The following is a 20,639-nucleotide window of genomic DNA, read 5'->3' on the forward strand; positions in this document are numbered from 1 at the left end:
TGGTAGTGATGTTTGAGAGATAAGATAGGAGGTATACAGGGAATGTCGTAAAGGTCTGGAGAAGCGATGAGGAGAATGAGAGGGAGTGGCCATCAGCCGGCTGAGGAGACTGCAGATGCCGCTGCCCAGTGAGCACCAGGCACCATCCACCTGTAACATGCCCACAGGCCACGTGGTCGAGTGGTCACAGGTCACAGGTCAAGTCACAGGTCACAGGTCAAGTGGTCTGGGATCCAGCAGGAGGGAGATGGTCGGGCCAGGGACTCGGACAGCACAGAGGACAAGGGAGGTGACATAAGAGAGCGCGTAAAAGGATGTTATAACCAACTCATCATAGATTCCAGGCTTGGCAGGAAAGAAAGTATAGCCAAAGGCAGTCTTGAGAGTGGGGTGAGTTAACTGACTCAGAGAAAGTTTTTGTATCAAGGAAGAAAAGGGCTAGTGGAGGAAGGAACTGAGAAAAATAGAAAAATAGGAGAGTGATTTATTAGAGTCTTGGATGCTGAACTGACTATTTCAGAGGTAAGGACTTGGAGGGGATGTTCAAAGCACTGGGATAATTGGATGCATGGGAGTGAGCGCAAGGGTCAGCCATATGGACTTTGCAATATTTCAGGACAATGGCAGGTGGGCGATGCATTAGCTCAGGGAGACTCAGTGATGGAGAATCTGGTAGAGAAGTCTTTGCGGGGGTCTCCAACTTCCAGGATTTAATGCCTGATGATCTGAGGTGGAACTGATGTAATAATAATAGAAATAAAGTCCATAATAAATGTAATGTGCTTGAATCATCCCCAAATCATCAGTCCATATCCTAGTCTGTGGAAAAATTCTCTTCCACTAAACCAGTCCCTGTTGCCAAAAAGGTTGGGGACCGCTGCCTTATAGTGTAAGATTAAAACTTGAGCTTAGACAGAAAATTCAGAATTGTGGAAATCTTTAAGATTCCCTTATATGTTTTCCATCATATGCTCAGGTGTTTGTGTGTGTATGTGTGGTGTGTGCTATGTGTGTAGTTTTTGAGATTTAGCATGTGCAATTTCTTCTTTTTATAGGTCACTGGAAGGTAATGTTAGCCCTGTAGGTAACCAAACTATAGAGCAGAGATGCTGCAAAGAACTAGTCAATATATATATTTTTTAATTCTCAAGGTATAGCCTACTATTGAGCTTCCATGGTGGCTCAGACAGTAAAGAATCTGCAATGCAGAAGACCTGGGTTTGATCTCTGGGTCGGGAAAGATACCCTAGAGAAGGGAATGGCAACCCACTCTAGTATCCTTGCCTGGAGAATTCCATGGACTAGAGGAGCCTGGAGGGCTACAGTCCATGGGGTCGCAGAGTTGGACACACCTGAGCAACTGGCACTTTCAGTCTACTATTACTGTTAGTGAAAGCAGCAGCAGCAGTAGTTGTAGTATAACAGTTGTGGTAAAACAACAGCCCAAAGAGAAGAAACCCCTTCACCTTCCTATGTGTTTATATTGGATGCTGCTTGTGTAGCGGAAAAGTTAGGATACATCCTATTGTGGTGTGCCCTGGTGTACCATTACTCACAAATGCTTCTAAGGGGTTTCTCCATAAAACCCAGGACTTGCTCTGAGATACAGAATCAATGTATCACACAGCAGGGGTTGATAAAATGTATTTCCTCCTTTTAGTGACAGTGTTTTACAAATAGAGGAACACTGCTCTCAAGTACCATCATCAAAGTCCAGTGGCTCACAACCCAGTTTTCTCAAATGGCATTCCAGAAATTATTTCAAAAAACAAAGCAAAACAAACATACAACCCCCCAAACAAGGTAGAAGTTATCCAAGAAATGTAAACAACAGTTAAAGGCTATTTTCCAGATGAACTTTGTTAGCCTGTTTCACCATGGATCACAAACCCACAGGTCAAGTTTTTCTCAAGCTGAAATCCTTTGGGCTGAGGGAGGCTGGCCTCTTAGCGCCCAGGTTAGGCAGACTTTCAGGTTCAGGGTAATGTTTGCTATGTGCTATGGGAAGCTAGTGGTAAACACTAATGTATTTCTTCAGAACATCATGAAAATTGCTTCTTTCTGCAATGAGGAAACAATTGTTAGTAAATAGGGTTCTCTCCCCAGCTGTTAGTCAGATTCTGACCCCAACAGGAGTTTTCTATTTTCATAAATCTTCACAAACTCTTCGCTCTGTTATAGGTTTAAATTTATGGATTAAAGGGATAGTGTGTGGCTGGAACGTGCAATATAGTTGGAAATGCAGCTCTGGAAGAAAAGAGTTGGGTGACATTAGATAAAAGTTCCGTGAGTCCAAATAAACTCAGCCCATAGTATTTTTTCAGCCTATTTGTCACTTGTCTTTGGATTTCAGGTATTTCTCATCCATAAAAGGCAGTTGCCTTTTTCTCATGTGACTCTGTGTCTGTAATTAAATTGAAACAGAGATGAGTCCAGGGGGTCGGTCCACCATGTCATTTTCTTTAAGATGTAAATGTTCAGGATTTGCTGGGAGAGAATAAAAGCCACAATTGTCCTTTAAACTCCTGAACAGTACAGCAAAGCAGAACTGAAAGAAGCAATTCACTCTTCTGGTGATTTTGCAGCTTAGCTGCTGGACATGTATTTAAAAAATTTTGAAGTATAGATGAGAATTTGGAAACCATCTTAAAGAGAAAATAAGGCAAAGAGAAACAGACGCCGGCAAGTATATTGTCTTTGGTGGCTGAAAAATGGTAATGTTGTAAGTAAGACTACTGACAGCTAGTGTTTGAGGTAAGAGGTGGATGAAATTCCTGTATCAGAGGGAACAGGAGAGTGGGAGAAAGAGAGAGGAAAAAAGAAAGGAGGCAAGGAGGAGGAAAGAAAGAAAAAAAGAAGGAGGGAGGAGAAAGGGAGAGAGTTTGGTCTGAGAGAGCTGCTGACCTAGGAAGCAACAAGTATCCTGCATTCTGAAGCAACAAGCAGCAGTAAGTACTATAAATGGAGGCAATGATGAAGGAAGAAAATTCTCTTAAGGATAAAACAAAACTATTCAAGTTTGCCAAGCCACTGTCTGCGGCCCGCTGATTTAAAAAAACAATTTGCCGGGCTATAATCCCTGATGAACAGTTTCTGGGTTTCTGCTTTCCATGTCTGTGCTATCTGGTTGTAATTTGGACTTCCTGTGGGAACAGTCTTATTCAAGAGATCAGTTCTCAGTTGTAACTTTCTGCTTTCCACGGCTCCGAGGACAGTTCTTTGCACCTTGGCTTTTTCTCTTGCTATCGGTCATTCTAGTCTAGTCCCTGTCAGATTATTTTTACCTCAGGATTTCCCTCTCCTGAATTTAGCCCCAGAAGATTCAATCATGATCTTAACACAGGTTGGATCTGACCACCTTGTCTGTCACCCACCTCGGGCTACACTCTTACAATCTGTAGCCCTGTCTCCCAGCATCTCATACTTGGCTGTTACTGATGAAATCTTGCCAATTAAAAAAAAAAAAAGGCCTTGTCTCTTTGTGCAACTTTGGTTCCTTAATCATGTTTGCTTACTTAGCTTTATCGTATCGAGAGATCATAGCCTATCTGAAGGACCTTACTGACCCCAGGAGAGAGTCCACCAAAATAAGAAATTTGGTAGTTTGAAATCATTATTTTACTGCCTTTAGAATATTTTAAAAATACTTTATCCAACTCCAAAATTCTATTCCAAGAAGGATCTGGAACAAATTAGATTTAATGGATTGGTCTGAGTGTTGCAGACAGTTTGTTTCAAAATGCTTTAAATGGTAGAATATGGGGAAATCACCACATTCAAATCCCGTGTCCCTGCCCTGGACTGTGAAGTCTGGAGGCAGAACCTTTACGGTTGCTTCTGCCCGAAGCAGGCAGAACCTGCTTCTGCCCCTGGGATTATAGAAGACTGATAAAGTGGAGCCATCATGGGAGGAACAGAAAACCAAAGACTGCAATCTTTTCACTTGGAGGCAGGGGTAAAAGCAGGGGTGACAGTGACACCCCCAGCTGCCACACCTCACGCTTGCTTGAGCTGTGCACACGAGGGGTTGTGCACCACACTCAAGCTTTTCCTGAAAGCCATCATCTCCCCAGGGCATCCATCCACCCCTGTACTCAGATGTTTGAACAGGGTCACAGAGAAGACTGAGTGAATCCCCACGAAGCCGAATATAAAGCAAGTACTGATACTTAAAAACCTCACTGACTTCTGCTTGCATCCTCCATCTCCCCCAACCCTTAGTTGTTGATGGTCTGTATTTGGGCAACAAATGAGGTGCATGTGGGTGAGGTCTTGTGCCCAGTGTCTCCTGAGACAGTCACAGGTCTTAGGAGAACGTGAATAGGATGGTGGCTTTCCAACATGGTCAGTGTCTGTTTATCCAACCTTGTGGACATTCAGGTAACTGATGGGATAACCAGACAGTAATACCTCCTGTTACAATTGAGTCCCGTCAGGCCTATTTGGACTTTGAGGCTTATGTGAGCACAGTGGCATTTGGAATGCATATTCAATTTATAGGCAGGTTGTATTTCAGAAGATTTTCAACTAGAAGTTTGGCACTCCAAATACCTTTCTCTTTGGAAATCGGGCCAACCCACAGGAAAACCTACTTCATCCACAATATGGCTTTGATGCATACAACTAAGTATTTGCAATAAAAAATAAAGTTAGGGAGGTTACTCCAGAAGTAATTTTTTAAAACAGAAAAAAAATGATTGTGTTAAGTACATTATATTAAATACTGATAGATTTAAATAGAGTAAGCCTTATGAGATTCTGCAGAGGACATCTGGGGAATTTTAAGTTTCAGGGTTGGTGGCACTGATTCCTTAAAGTGAGTGGCCTAGAAAATGTTTCAAAGGAAATCTGATGGTTTCTAATTCATAAGCTAATTTCTTTAGAACATGTGAGAGTTGGAGTCAGTGAAGGAGGGAAATGAATAAAAATGAGATATTTATCTATTATACACGAGGAGAAGCTGACTAAAAAATTGTATGTGAACACAAGAGAAAGAGATTTTTCAGAAGGGAAATCAACAGACTGTCTGGAGAGGAAAATATGATGGGGAGCTTTGGAAATCCTCTGGAGGAAACTTCAAAAAGTAGACAGTTCCTCCTCTGACAGGTCCATGGTTGGGACATTTTGGTAGCTCATCCAGTGGAGACTGGAGCATTCTCAGGAAAGACTTGCAGATGCAGCGGTTTCAAGAGGCACTCACTTCCTCTGGCTCTACTTATAAAGGAATCATAGAACCACACAGTAAGGAAATTTACCTTAGTCCAGCCAGTAGGTAAGATTTAACGTGCATGTGCGTGCTCAGTTGCTCAGTGATAGCCTACTCTTTTCAACACTATGGACTATAGCCCATCCGACTCCTCTGTCCATGGGATTTCCCAGGCAAGAATACTGGAGTGCATTGCCATTTCCTCCTCCAGAGGATATTCCAGACCCAGGGATCGAACCTGCGTCTCCTGCATTGCAGGCAGATGTTTTACCACTGAGCCACCTGGGAAGCCACAAGATGTAATGCTGTGATTTAATTTTACCTATACAAATATATTTCTGCCTCCCTTTTCATTATTACAGATCTACCATCTCTCTGCTTCTCAGTTAAAGAGCTAAGTTAAAAAAATTTGCTAGTTTAAGATAAAACTATCAGTACTCCAATTAAAAATATCCTTGCAATTAGCTGTGTTGCAAGAATCTGAAATTGATATTAGACTTAAAAATTTACCCAGCCTATTCTTTTGATGGTAATAAGATATAATAAATAATTTGTTAATTTCCAATTTATATTTAAGTGAGTGAGTAGACTGTTTAGCTTTGCATTACCCAGAAATAAATTGCCAAGTAAATTAATAGTGACTTCAACAAGAAATTATTTACTATCTTAAAAGGAAAGTAATTTTCAAATATTCTCAATTGTTTATAGCTATTCATGTAAAAAATATGCTGATTATCAAATTTTAAAATCTATTTATTGATAAAAGGTCATTTAGACTCTTTGGGGTCATACTTGTTAAATATAGGTAAAAGTACTTTGAGAACCTGAAAGTAATAATATTTCAAGTTTTTCATGAATTCAGAATTTCAAGAACTCATGACTTGTTATAATTAGTTATTTTATTGTGGTCTTACTTCCTATTGTAATCAAATCTTATTTTTTAATGATATGGTTTTTTAAATATATATATATATTTATTTATTTGGCTGAGCTGGATCTTAGTTACTGCACATGGGATCTTTAATTGTGGCATTAGAATTTTTAGTTGCACATGCAGGATCTAGTTCCTTAGTTAGGGATCGAACCTGAGACCCCTGCATTGGGAGGACAGAGTCTTAGCCACTGGATCACCAGAGAAGTATCTGTAAACAAATCTTGTATTATGTTTCTATAGAAAAGTTTTTATAAAATGAGCATAACTAAGTTGCATTTTGCACTAGCCTTGGAAAGATTTTTGATCAAAATTTACACTTTAAGGAATAACTTGGTAGCAGGGAATGTAGGTAATGGGGATATACTCCCACCCAGCATGTACCAACCTGTCAAGGTTTAAGGCTAGTTATCTATTGGTACAGTTCCAGCCAGTGTAAATGATCACTAAATTGCAACAAAGAAAAAATAACTCACAACCAACACAATTCAATTCAGTTCAGTTGCTCAGTCGTGTCCGACTCTTTGTGACCCCATGGACTGCAGCATGCCAGGCTTCCCTGTCTATCACCAACTCCCAGAGCCTGCTAAAACTCATATCCATCGTGTCAGTGATGCCATACAACCATCTCATCCTCTGTCATCCTCTTTTCCTGCCTTCAATCTTTCCCAGCATAAGGGTCTTCTCCAATGAGTCAGTTCTTCAAATCAGGTGGCCAAAGTATTGGAGTTTCAGCTTCAGCATCAGTCTTTCCAATGAATATTCAGGACTGATTTCCTTTAGGATGGACTGGTTTGATCTCCTTGCAGTCCCAGGGACTCTCAAGAGTCTTCTCCAGCACCACAGTTCAAAAGCATCAATTCTTCAGCACTCAGCTTCCTCTATAGTCCAACATTCACATCCATACATGACCACTGGAAAAAACATAGCCTTGACTAGATGGGCCTTTGTTGGTAAAGCAATGTCTCTGCTTTTTAATATGCTGTCTAGGTTGGTCATAGCTTTTCTTCCAAGGAGCAAGCGTCTTTTTATTTCATGACTGCAATCACCATCTGCACTGATTTTGGAGCCCCCAAAATAAAATCTCTCACTGTTTTTATTGTTTCCCCACCTATTTGCAATGAAGTGATGGAACCAGATGCCATGATGTTAGTTTTCTGAATGTTGAATTTTAAGCCAACTTTTTCACTCTCCCTTTTGACATTCATCAAGAGGCTTTTTAGTTCTTCTTTGCTTTCTGCCAAAAGGGTGGTGTCATCTGCATATCTGAGGTTATTGATATTTCTCCTAGCAATCTTGATTCCAGCTTGTGCTTCATCCAGCCTGGCATGTCTCATGATATACTCTGCATAGAAGTTAAATAAGCAGGGTGACAATATACAGCCTTGACATAGTCCTTTCCCGATTTGGAACGAGTCTGTTGTTCCATGTCCAGTTCTAACTGTTGCTTTTTGACCTGCATACAGATTTCTCAGGAGGCAGGTCAGGTAGTCTGGTATTCTCATCTCTAAGAATTTTCCACAGTTGTGATACACAGAGTCAAAGGCTTTGGCATAGTCAATAAAGCAGAAGTAGATGTTTTTCTGTAACTCTCTTGTTTTTTAGATGATCAGGTGGATGTTGGTAATTTGATCTCTGGTTCCTCTGCCTTTTCTAAATCCAGCTTGAACATCTGGAAGTTCACAGTTCACGTACTGTTGAAGCCTGGCTTAGAGAATTTGGAGCATTACTTTGCTAGCGTATAAGATGAGTGTAATTGTGTGATAGTTTGAACATTCTTTGACATTGCTTTCTTTGGAATTGGATTGAAAACTGACCTTTTACAGTCCTGTGGCCACTGCTGAGTCTTCAGATTTGCTGGTATATTGAATGCAGCACTTTCACAGCATCATCTTTTAGGATTTGAAATAGCTCAACTGGAATTCCATCACCTCCACTAACTTTGTTCATAGTCATGCTTCCTAAGGCCCACTTGACTTTGCATTCCGGGATGTCTGGCTCTAGGTGAGTGACCACACCATCGTGGTTATCTGGGTCATGAAGATCTTTTTTGTATAGTTCTTCTGTATATTCTTGCCACCTCTTCTTAATATCTTCTGCTTCTATTAGTTCCATACCATTTCTGTCCTTTATTGTGCTCATCTTTGCATTAAATGTTCCCTATGTATCTCTAATTTTCTTGAAGAGATCTCTAGTCCTCCCCATTCTATTGTTTTCCTTTATTTCTTTGCATTATCACTGAGGAAGGCTTTCTTATCTCTCCTTGTTATTCTTTGGAACTCTGCATTCAAATGAGTATATCTTTCCTTTTATCCTTGCCTTTAGCTTCTCTTTTCTCAGCTATTTGTAAGGCCTCCTCAGACAGCCATTTTGCCTTTTTGCATTTCTTCTCCTTGGGGATGGTCTTGATCATTGCCTCCTATAGTGTCACAAACCTCTGTCCATAGTTCTTCAGGCACTCTGTCTATCAGATCTAATCCCTTGAATCTATTTGTCACTTCCACTGTATAATTGTAAGGGATTTGATTTAGGTCATACCTGAATGGTCTAGTGGTCTACTTTCTTCAATTTAAGTCTGAATTTGGCAATAAGGAGTTCATGATCTGAGCCACAGTCAGCTCCTGGTCTTATTTTTGCTGACTGTATAGAGCTTCTCCATCTTTGGCTGCAAAGAATATAATCAATCTGATTTCAGTATTGACCATTTGGTGATGTCCATGTGTAGAGTCTTCTCTTGTGTTGTTGGAAGGGGGTGTTTGCTGTGACCAGTGCGTTCTCTTGACAAAACTGTTAGCCTTTGACCTGCTTTGTTTTGTACTCCAAGGTCAAATTTGCCTGTTATTCCAGGTATCTCTTGACTTCCTACTTTTGTATTCCAGTCCCTTATAATGAAGAGGACATCTTTTTAGATGTTAGTTCTAGAAGGTCTTGTAGGTCTTCACAGAACCATTCAACTTCAACTTCTTCAGCATCACTGGTCGGGGCATAGACTTGGATTACTGTGAATTTGAATAGTTTTTCTTGGAAACGAACTGAGATTATTCTGTCCTTTTTGAGACTGCATCCAAGTACTGCATTTTGGACTCTTGTTGACTATGATGGCTACTCCATTTCTTCTAAGGGATTCTTGTCCACAGTAGTAGATATAATGGTCATCTGAGTTAAATTCACCCATTCCAGTCCATTTTAGATCACTGATTCCTAAAATGTTCACTCTTGCCATCTCCTGTTTGACCACTTCCAATTTGCCTGGATTCATGGACCCAACATTCCAGGTTCCTATGCAATATTGCTCTTTACAGCATCAGATTTTACTTCCATCACCCGTCACATCCACAACTGGATGTTCTTTTTGCTTTGGCTCCATCTCTTCATTCTTTCTGGAGTTATTCCTCCACTCTTCTTCAGTAGCATATTGGGCACCTACCGATCTGGGGAGTTCATCTTTCAGTGTCATACCTTTTTGCCTTTTCATACGGTTCATGGTGTTCTCAAGGCAAGAATACTGAAGTGGTTTGCCATTCCCTTCTCCAGTGGACCACATTTTGTCAGAACTCTCCATCATGACCCATCCATCTTTGGTGGTCCTACATGGCATGGCTCATAGTTTCACTGAGCTAGATAATGCTGTGGTCCATGTGACCAGTTTGGTAAGTTTTCTGTGACTGTGGTTTTCATTCTGTCTGCCCTCTGATGGAGAGGGATAAGAGGCTTTTGGAAGCTTCCTGATGGGAGAGCCTAACTGAGGGGGAAACTGGGTCTTGTTCTGATGGGCGGGGCCATGCACAGTAAATCTTGAATCCAATTTTCTGATGATGAGTGGGGCTGTGTTTCTTTCCTGTTGCTTGACCTGAGGCCAAACCATGGTGGAGGTAAGGAAGATAATGGCGACCTCCTTCAAAAGGTCCCTTGTAGGCACTGCTGCAGTCTGCCAGAGACTCCTGGACACTCATGGGCATGTCTGGGTCAGTTTCTTGTGGGGTATTAAACAAGTTACATCATATATACAAACATATATAAATAATGTCAGACATAAACAAAGCAGGACACTCAAAGAGGTTTAGAAACCATCTGCATAACCACTTGCTCCAAGAAGCTAAGGACTGAAACAGGGTCTAAGGTAACTGAGAACAGGACATGTGAACGTCTTAATTACTTAGATGTTATCCATTAACATTTGAAGATACTATTTTATAATAAGCTACTGTCCTTGAAGATGTTAAAATCATCTCAGTGAAGAGTGAAGAGAGAGGAAGTGGGGCAGGGGTGAAGGATGCCAATGAGGGTGTATTTTAAATCATTTTGTGGAAGACAAGTGGCCTTATTATTTCCCCCAAAAGAAGGAAAAAGTCTTGATGCCCCATAAATCCATGAATACTGGACCTCCTTTTAGCCTTCCTCTCTCTGAACAGAAGGCATGTTGGGTTGAAGAGAAAATCCTTTCATCAAGTCAGTGCCCCGGTGCCCCTGGTTGACAGTAGAGGCGGACCTGCACCCGGGATGGCTGAATTAGCATTTCCTGAAGTCTGCCTCTGCCTGGTTGATTATGGAGATACTCTGTCCCTGCCAGAACTGGAGAGTGTTCACTCTTCAATGAAGTCTTCTTTTGAGGACAACATCCATTAACAAGAATTTTTTTTTTTTTCATTCAAATGTGACATTTTCAAGGACTTACACTCGTTAATTTCTTTCCTTTCCAGAAGGACCCCAAAGCCAAATTTGGGTCTTAATCTGGACAGAATCAGCTCTGTGGAAGCTTGAGCTTCTGATTAAAGAGTGACTCACATGGTGACTGAGTCGGGGTCTGCAGGGAGGCAGAATCTCAGACCCCACCCCAGACAGACCCCGTGTTTTATAGAGACCTCCAGGTGATTCCAATATGCTCAGAGTTTGAGAAGCCCTGCCCTAGGCACCTCTGAAAACCGGGGTCCTGAAAACTCCAGGCTGGGGGTTCTCAAGGGCACTGAGATGGCCTTTGGCAAGTAATCGCATTTTACCACTTGTTATTGGCAACATCTGGAAAACCCCATTTTGGCAAAGATCCTTATGCCTTTTGGCAATATACCAAAAAAAAAAAAAAAAAAAAAAGACTTTAAAACAGCATTTTAGACACATTCTCCAAAACATGACAAGGAGTCGATTTCTGATTTGGGTTGGGTTGTACTGCTAGTCAAACCATATGTAAAAGTTAATGCACTGAAAGAGGCTAAATGAATGACAGGTTGCCATGAGCTATAAAACCAGGAGAAACTGATGTTTTCTAGGAGTGATATTTTAAGTTAGGTATGGCTTTTCTTATTTTATTTTTAATATTTTCTTGGCCACATAGCATGTGGGATCTTAGTTCCCCAACTAGTGATTGAACTCACATCCCCTGTATTGGAAGCATGGAGTCTTAACCACTAGACCACCAGGGAAGTCCCAGGTCTGGCATTTTAACTGTAAAACTAAAAGCAAAGACCTGATCAATTTTCACTGAAGTCACATAATTACTTCACTTTTTAAAAAAATTAGCCACTGTTATTTTCTCCTTACTAGGAAAAATAAACAAAGTTGCTGATTAGAGCAGATTCCTTACCTTTATATCTTGTGGGTTGATATCAGGATTTGTTTGACATCGCAGAGGTCCCAGAGTTTGAATGTGAAAAATGTAGAGGAGAAATTCGTCCCGGGCAGAGAAGGGCCAGCCCACCTCCAGTAGGGTGTCGCTGATGGTGCTCGGTCCAATATTGTGCAGCTACAAGCAGGGAAGATGTCATGAAATGGTCAGCACAAGGCAGCAAGTTGAAATCAAACTTCATAGACTCAGAACCCATTCTAAAAAAGCATGGATTTGGTTTTAAGTCATCTGCACTAGGACTGTGACAATAGGAAGAGTCTCTTAAGCAAGAGGAATCCTGAAAGCAAGATGGGCTGATGCATAGAGAAGACAATTCAATCTGTGCTGCTCTCGGTGCAGAATTCCTTTGCAAAGGCCACCTTCACCATGTCTGATAACCGTGCCATTTATGTTACATTTATGCTAATCTAATCACAGGGAGAGAAATATCACTTTAATTATCTGCTCTCTAAACTTGGTTATTCTTTCTTTACATTGAAATTGGCCTCTTTCCTGACTACTGACTTGTCGATTGTAACCATATGCGATGCACTTTCTCTCACCCCCTGGAAAAATGGCTATCCATCAAATACCAGAGATGGCCCAGGCTCACCGCAGTTCACTTCAAGTGTGCATTTCAAAGCTGAGCTCCTTCTGTTTTAATCAGTGAATCTCAAGAAAAGAAAGGCCATGTTGCATAAAGAGATGAACTCTTTGAACACAAGAATCCTGTACTTGCAGGATCCAAAACAGCCTGGGAACACCACTAAGTGGATTTAAATTTACTGTGGTTTTGAAAATTCACTTCAAAGTTAGCTGGGACCTTTTGCCCTTTTCTTTTTACACAGTTCTGACAATTATAATGATCCATAAAACAATTTATAATTGGTTTTGCTTATTAGGTGGCTCATTTCATTCACATTATCAAAGCAACATGCCATCCATTGATAAAAGTATATTTTGAGACATGAAACTAGCCTGTAAGCAGTGTTGGTGATTGCTTTGGCACTACTGGGTATTACCCTTAAATTTTATGATCTGTTGTTGCTCAGATTAGAAGCAGGGTTACCTTGAGAATGATTGAGTTTGAATGTTTTCAAACTTAAAAGTTTCACCATTCTAAGGAGAGACTAGTGCACACAAGGTTTAATAAATTACTTGACAGCATTTTTTTTCCCAGTGAGGTTCTTGATCAGAATGGCCTTGGGACTGCATTATCATTTTGTTATCAAGAGAGCTTAAGCCAAAGCCTTGATCCAGCTTTGGAAAGGGTTTCTGATTCTGGACCACAGGCTGGGCAGATAGCAGGCTTTCATGTTGACACTACACAGGAGTTAATGCTTCTTTCTCATATATGTAAACATCTCATCAGCTCTGAATTGGCTTTAACTGTTATTCTTAGAGAATGCTACTCGTGTCCCTTGTAGCTTAAGATGAAAGATACAGTCAGAATTATTAGGTCAGTGACATGCATGACACGAGAAAGGGCCAGGGGCCATAACCAAGAAGGAACCTCAAATGGAAAATGCCTCGGAGCATCGTTTTGCTGGCCCCTTGAAGATGAACAGGAGTAACTTCTTCACTGACAGCATGTACTGGGTTGGCCAAAATGTTCATTTGGGTTTTTCACACGAATGTTTTGGCCAGCCCAACACTTTATAAAAAAAAAAACAACAACAACGAACTACTAAACTAACCATTTACTATATCTTGGTTTCTAACTGTAAAAAATTTTTTTAATGTTTCAGATAATGTGTCAACAGAGCTCCTCTCTATGAACAGTTTCACACCTGAAGTGGAAACAGATCAACAGGTCTTTATCACAAAGTGCTGGTCTGCTTCTGAAAAGTAAATGGACTATTTCAAATCTCAGAATAACATACATATCTGATTGAGGTTAGTCGAATGAACAGTAAAATTATTCTTATCTGTCAAACATCCACCCATGCTACACACCCATTTGAGGAATATAAAATAGCAGATAATCCATACAGTTTTGTCTAGTACCTTCTGGCTGGTGACTTTTAATTTAAAAGGTAGATGGGTTTTTAAAACAGCTGAAAATGTAGGAAGAAGTGAAATAAAGTCTAGGGAGTTTGTCATTTCTAGACTTAGGCTGTCCAAACATTAAAAGAGAGGAAATAAAGAACTTTGGCCACCTGATGCAGAGAGCCGACTCATTGAAAAAGACTGGAATACTGGAAAGATTGAGGGCAGGAGGAGAAGGGGGCGACAGAGGATGAGATGATTGGATGGCATCATTGACTCAATGGACATGAGTTTGAGCAAACTCTGGGAGATAGTGAAGGACAGAGAAGCCTGGCATGCTGCAGTCCATGGGGTCTCAAAGAGTTGGACACGACAAAGCAACTGAACAACAACAAAAAGAATGCTTAAAAATGAATAGGAATAAGATAAAATGTTTCTCACTGTATAATGGCTCTGGCCAGTAAAAAGCCAGTGATCCTCTAGTGGTTACTTAGTAGGACACCCTCCCACCACCCACTGCAATATGAGAGCAAAACAGCACAAATCTAGGCTGGATCTTGGATTGGTATCTTTTAAAACGCTGTGAAAAGCTTATTAGCAAAGAGCATAAGAATGAACCCTGAACGCAGCTTCAACAGAGACAACGACTACCTCATAAATATGTTCCACCAGTGGTCCAACTCCCTCCTCCTTGCGAGGCTCCTCTTCCGGTTCCCAGTTCTGAATGGGCAGGACGATCTGCGGAGGGTGGGACACCCTGAAACATGGAACGTGACGTCAGTCACTGGTGCTGGCACGTGTAAAGAAGGTCTCACTCGTATGGCGTACATTAACCGCAGCGGCAAAGAGTGACTGTCAATTTATTTGAATAGACATCGTCCGCAAGGAAAAAGTACTGAAAGTTTTTGTTCAGCAGAATCACTAAAGGAATAGGTGAGGGTCTGAGTGAGAGTGTTAGTCACTCAGTCGTGTCCGACTCTGTGTGACCCCATGGACTGTAGCCCACCAAGCCCTCTGTCCACTGGCTTCTCCAGGCAAGAATACTGGAGTGGGTTGCCATTCCCTTCTCCAGGGGATTTTCCCGATCCAGGGATCAAACCCCGGTCTCCTGCATTGTTGCCAGATTCTTAACCGTCTGAACCACCAGGGAAGCCTTCAAGGGTCTGAAACATCTCTTAATTAACTGGTCTCAACTCAGATTGACTTATTTTATAGCATCTCCTCTCTTAGGCACTAGGGGACAAAGCAGAGCGCATTCCTGAACTCAGATGGATAATTTCACATGTACATACATAAATACACATCTCTCCATAGAACCTGTGTAAGTATAAGTGTGTGTATAATCCATGCTTTAAGTCGCATCAAGAAAAGGGACATTTTTGTGGATAAAAAATCCAGAATTCTGTGGGCTATGTGAAATGTCCAGTTGTAACAAAATACTGTTTCTAGTTAAATACTTCAGAGTAGTAAAGTAGCCACTTGTATATTTCTCCTTCTTAGATTTCTTTAGCTTTCCATGAATGCAGCCATACCTCTTATGAGGCCAGGCCCAGAGCCAACATAAAGCCTGATCAAGTTCTAGAGTTATTTTATATAGTACTGAAGCATGAGACAGAGAGAGAAGGAGAGTTAAGTGGTGGAATTGTGTAAGTAGGATACTAGCCAGGATATTCTGTCCATGGGATTCTCCAGGCAAGAATACTAGAGAGGGTTGCCACGCCCTACTCCAGGGGATTTTCCTGACCCAGGGATTGAACCCATGTCTCTTATGTCTGCTGCATCTGCAGGTGGGTTCTTTACCACAAGTGACACCTGGGAAGCCCTATTAATTGGACATACAGGTGGTTTTGCCTGCAATTTACACCTAGAAAGTGAGTACTGGATGAATGAAATACAGCATGTGGCATTATTCCATAGCAAAAGCTGATTGCAAACCAAATTGTTATTGTTTTATAATCTTAAAAATGATAATTCCCCCCAAACAAAGCTTTCTAGCAGTTTTTAGATAAAAGGTATCTTTCAAAGAATTCTTAGACCTTCAGCTAACTTCAATAGAAAACCTCTCTTTTGGCAATTGAAGTCTTAAATGCCCTTCTAAGAATACCCAGTAATTAGCACAGCCTTTAGTAACTTCAAATGTTATCTTTTCTCTTCTTTTGGTAATCTCTTTCTAAAGCAGAAAGCAAAATATATTGGGTTAAATTCTGACTGCACGGCAAATAATTTAATTTCTATTTGTCTCCATTTCTTTATCTGGAAAATTATGATAAAACTCTGGGCTCTATACCACAAATGCTTGGGAAACATGTCAACTGCATTTTGGTCAAAATTAATTATGCTACATTGTCTTCTAGGGGTTGGTGGGACAAGTATTTTTTTTAAGCTGACTACCCACAAAAATGTTTCTAAACTGTAAAGCTCTTTGCATTCACCCTTCATATACCACTATTAAGTAAAAAGGGCAGAGCACAGCCTCCTAGACTTAATATCTTATACCTGTAGATCAGTTTGTATTATGCCACACTCCCCTTTCTGATTGGATTTGATTAAACCAAGTGTCGCTTGCATAGGAGACTCTGAGAAGAGGAGAGAAGATGGCAGGATGCTTTCATCACAGGACTGCCCAGAGAGCTTAGGCTCCCATTCCCGAGGGATCTTGACAACCTCACCACCCACATTTTCATTCAGCTCTCAGTTTAGCAACAGTTGATTCTAAAAGATCTACATCCATTGTGAGGTTCTAGGGAAACTTTTTATTTATTTTGGCATCAAGGAAAAAAATATGGAATAGAAGCTGAGCCCATTTTCTCTGAAAAACCTTGTTTCTGTGTTCATAAGTCCTGTAGGACTGGTCATAAATTTCCTTGGACCAGAGAGTCATAAATATAGACCTTGGCAGGCACTGTGAAGACAATGTGCTCAAATGAAAGAAAAACTGATGTCCAGAAAAGTAGGGAGTTGGTTGCAGGTGAAGACGAGAGCTCAGATTCACTAAGCACTATTCACTGTAGTTCCAATACCCTGTATGCCACAGGGGCCATTAAATGGCAGTGGTTTTAGTAAATACAACTTAAAGAAACTTCCTGGTCCATTTGTGTAGCAAAATCAAATAGAAATCTATAAAGAAATATACAATCTATCACAGGGCATGGGAAAAATTAAAAAACTATGTCTCACAAAAATCAAGTTATCTACCCTCTAAGACCCTTTCAAATCTAGGGAAACCAAGGACAAAGAATAGCTCCCTAAAGATTCCCAACTAAATACATGAAACACTGTTTACTGTTTTCAAAGTTGTTAAGAAGGCAGCAAGTGAGGAAGAAAAAAGAATATGAGCAATTACCTAGCCTAGGATGTACAGCCAGTGCAGTAATCGAACAACCAGTACTGAAAGGTCCTCACATTCTGAGAGTGTCATTCCACGGAGACCCCTCAGTAATAAGCCTGTGGTACTCGGTGGTAACCCTGGACATGAGGAGGGGATGTAAGAGGACGTAAGGTATTCTACTTTTGTAAGTCTGTATGTTATCAGGGAGTTCAGATCTGATGATTTGGTAGTGAGTCCTACTTTCATCATCCCATTTCCAACCCCATTAGTCCCAAATAACAGAGATGATCCTTTATTGTATGGAACAGCCCTATGTAGACCATGGTTATCCATGATTGCAGTCTCTCTTAACATAAACCCACTCAATCCTGATTAATTAGTCAACCATACAATTTTGCTTTTAAGAATTTTTAAAAATTTCAGTATAGTTGATTCATAATGTTGTGTCAGTTTCTGGTGTACCGCATAGAGATTCAGTTATACATATATGTGTGTATGTATATACATTGCCCCCTTCATGGATACCACAGCCTTGTCATGGCAAACGGGCTGTGTAACTCAAAGAAGCTATGAGGCAGGCTGTGCAGGGCCACCCAAGATGGGTGGGTCATAGTGAAGAGTTCTGACAAAACGGGGTTCACTGGAGGAGGGAATGGCAAATCACTCCAGTATTCTTGTTGGAGAACCCCACGGACAGAATGAAACGGCAAAATGATATGACACTGAAAGATCCCCCTAGATCAGAAGGTGTCCAATATGCTATTAGGGAAGAGTGGAGGGCAATTGCTAATAGCTCCAGAAAGAATGAAGAGACTGGGGCTAAAGCAGAAATGCCTCTCAGTTGTGGATGTGTCTGGTGGTGAAAGAAAAGTGCCATGCTGTAAAGAACAATAGTGCATAGGAACCTGGAATATTAGGTCCCTGAATCAAAGTAATTGATTGGAAATAGTCAAGCAGAAGATTGAACATTGACATCTTATGAATTAGTGAACTAAAATGGAGAGGAATGGGTGAATTTAATTCAGATGACCACTATATCTACTACTGTGGCAAAGAGAAGGGGAAAAAGAGAAAGCAGTGACAGATTTTATTTTCCTGTGCTCCAAAATCACTGCAGATGGTGACTGCAGCCATGAAATTAAAAGATGTTTGCTTTTTAATTGTGGTGCTGCAGAAGACTCTTGATTATCCCTTGGACTGCAAGGAGATCAAACCAGTCAATCTTAAAGGAAATCAACCCTGAATATTCATTGGGAGGACTGAGGCTAAAGCTGAAGCTCCAATACTTTGGCCACGTGATGTGAAGAGTTTACTCACTGGAAAAGACCCTGATGCCGGGAAAGTTTGAAGACAAAAGAAGAAGGGAGTGGCAGAGGATGAGATTGTTAGATAGCATCACCAACTCAATGGACATGAATCTGAGCAAACTTCTGGAGATATTGGAGGACAGAGGAGCCTGGCGAGCTACAGTTTATAGGGTCACAAAGAGTCAGACATGACTTAGCAGCTGAACAACAGCAACATATATACTGCAATATATGTGTTTTTCATATTTTTCCATCATAGCTTATTGCAGGATATTGAACATAATCTGTGCTATATACACTAGGACCTTGTTGTTTATCAAGGATATAATTTAATTACTCTTTATGATCTTAATACTGTGCATGTTGCTCTTATAGCCAAATTTACTTCTCTGTAGTTGTATGCTGAATTAATCCTTTGTACCAACAAATGACACGTAAATCTGCTTAAAGACAGTGTTGACATTATCTGGTTTTGAAACAAATAGGATAATTCTCAATACATTTTTTTTTCATTTGGTCCATTTTAGTTTATTCTTCAAATTATAAAAATGACAGTAAAATGTAAAAAAAGAATTTAATAATTAAAATACATTGGAATAAATACCATTGACCAAAAAGAAAATTAGATTTTCCTAAAGACTGAACATGGAAGATTATCAACACATTATCTGTTTGCTCCTTGAAAAATTAAACACTGGAACAAATATTTTTGCCAACTATTTGGAGGAAAGAGCTTTACTTAGAAAAATGGTTTCAAAAAACTTTGACACTATCTTAGAGAATAAACTGTGGTCAATTGTTGGATATTAATCTAGCAATGAAAATAACTGCATACACACGAGAAACCAAATTTTAATTACCTATTTTGATCATTGCTAAAGCAAATAGAAAGTTTACTTCCTTTTTTACTTAGAAACACTGGTGTCATAAATGATGGCAGAAATATAATTAAAAATATTAATCTCTTTAAATGGATATGAATAAAAAATAAAAAAATAAAAAAAGTGAAGTCGTTCAGTTGTGGCCGACTCTTTGCAACTCCTTGGACATGGCCTACCAGGCTCCTCCATCCATAGGATTTTCCAGGCAAGTGTACTGGAGTGGGTTGCCATTTCCTTCTCCAGGGGGTCTTCCTGACCCAGGGATTGAACCCGAGTCTTCCATGTTGCAGGCAGACACTTTACCATCTGAACCACCAGGGATATCCAGTTAAATTAAGCACTTAGCTTACTTGGACTAAAATGAATTTTGGAATTAAGAAACAGTTTCAATTTATTTTTGGTTAGCAAAACAAAGATAAGCTAAGCTTAAAGAGATAAAATTTCATATATACTAGCTATAAATTTTAAAAAGATATAAAAATAAGATGGTAAAAATAATGTTTGTGCTTTTTGTCTCTGATTTTTTTATACAGTGTTTATCTCCTCAAGAGAGGGACAGCAGAATTAAATTAGAAACGCACAAAAATGAAACATCTAGATTAGTTCCAAATATCTCTAAATCAAACAAGTCACTTCCCATGAGTCACCTCATGAGTTAAAAAAGAAATTACAAAGAAAAAGGAGAAACATTTTGAGCTGAGTTAAAATGAACACCCAACATATCAAAATTTTGATATGCTGCTAAAATAGCTTTAGAGGAAAATTTATAGCACTAAATACTTATGTAAGAAAAACTGGAAGAAAGTCTTTAATTTTACATAGAGGAACTAGAAAAAGAGAAAATCCAACTTAAAATGAACAGAAGGAAAAAAATAATGACAAAAGTAGAAACCAATGGAATAGAAAGCAAAAACAAAAGCAAAATAAATGAATAAAGAGGAAAGAAAGAAAAATCAATGAAACAAAAAAAAACCTAGTTCTTTGAAAAGATCACCAAACACTAGTGAGACTGGTCAGAGAAAAATATACGGAACAGAAGTTACAAGTTGCCAATATTAGAAATAATGAAGGGACACTATTAGAGGTTCTACAGACACTTAAAGGACAGCGAGAGAAAATTATGTCAAAATGAGTAACAACTTAGATGAATGAAAGACAAATTCCTTGAAATACTACCAAAATGCACTAAGATAGAAATAGATAATATGAATAGCCTTATATCTAAGGATGAAATGGAATTTTTAAAAAACCTTCCTACAAAAACAAATCCCCTCCTCAAAAAAACCCCCAAAAAACCAAGCCCAAAACTCCAGTCTGAGATGATTTCACTGGTGAATCTTACTATATATTTAAGTTAGAAATAATACCAAGTCTACACACAGTCTTTCAGAAAAAAGA

General features: G+C 39.8%; 1 protein-coding gene across 1 annotated transcript in view; it reads right to left on the bottom strand.

Annotated features, from left to right (window-relative positions):
• Positions 1-20,639, bottom strand: part of ITGA8 (integrin subunit alpha 8) — a 185,300-nt gene that overhangs the window by 37,896 nt on the left and 126,765 nt on the right. Inside the window, exons 24-25 of the mRNA XM_065921168.1 lie at positions 14,377-14,482; positions 11,716-11,874 (exon numbers count right to left, since the gene is read on the bottom strand). Of these exons, the coding sequence (XP_065777240.1) occupies positions 11,716-11,874; positions 14,377-14,482 (265 nt within the window). The remainder of the gene's footprint in view (positions 1-11,715; positions 11,875-14,376; positions 14,483-20,639) is intronic.

Source organism: Muntiacus reevesi, chromosome 2, assembly GCF_963930625.1.
Source record: "Muntiacus reevesi chromosome 2, mMunRee1.1, whole genome shotgun sequence".
Taxonomy (NCBI): domain Eukaryota; kingdom Metazoa; phylum Chordata; class Mammalia; order Artiodactyla; family Cervidae; genus Muntiacus; species Muntiacus reevesi.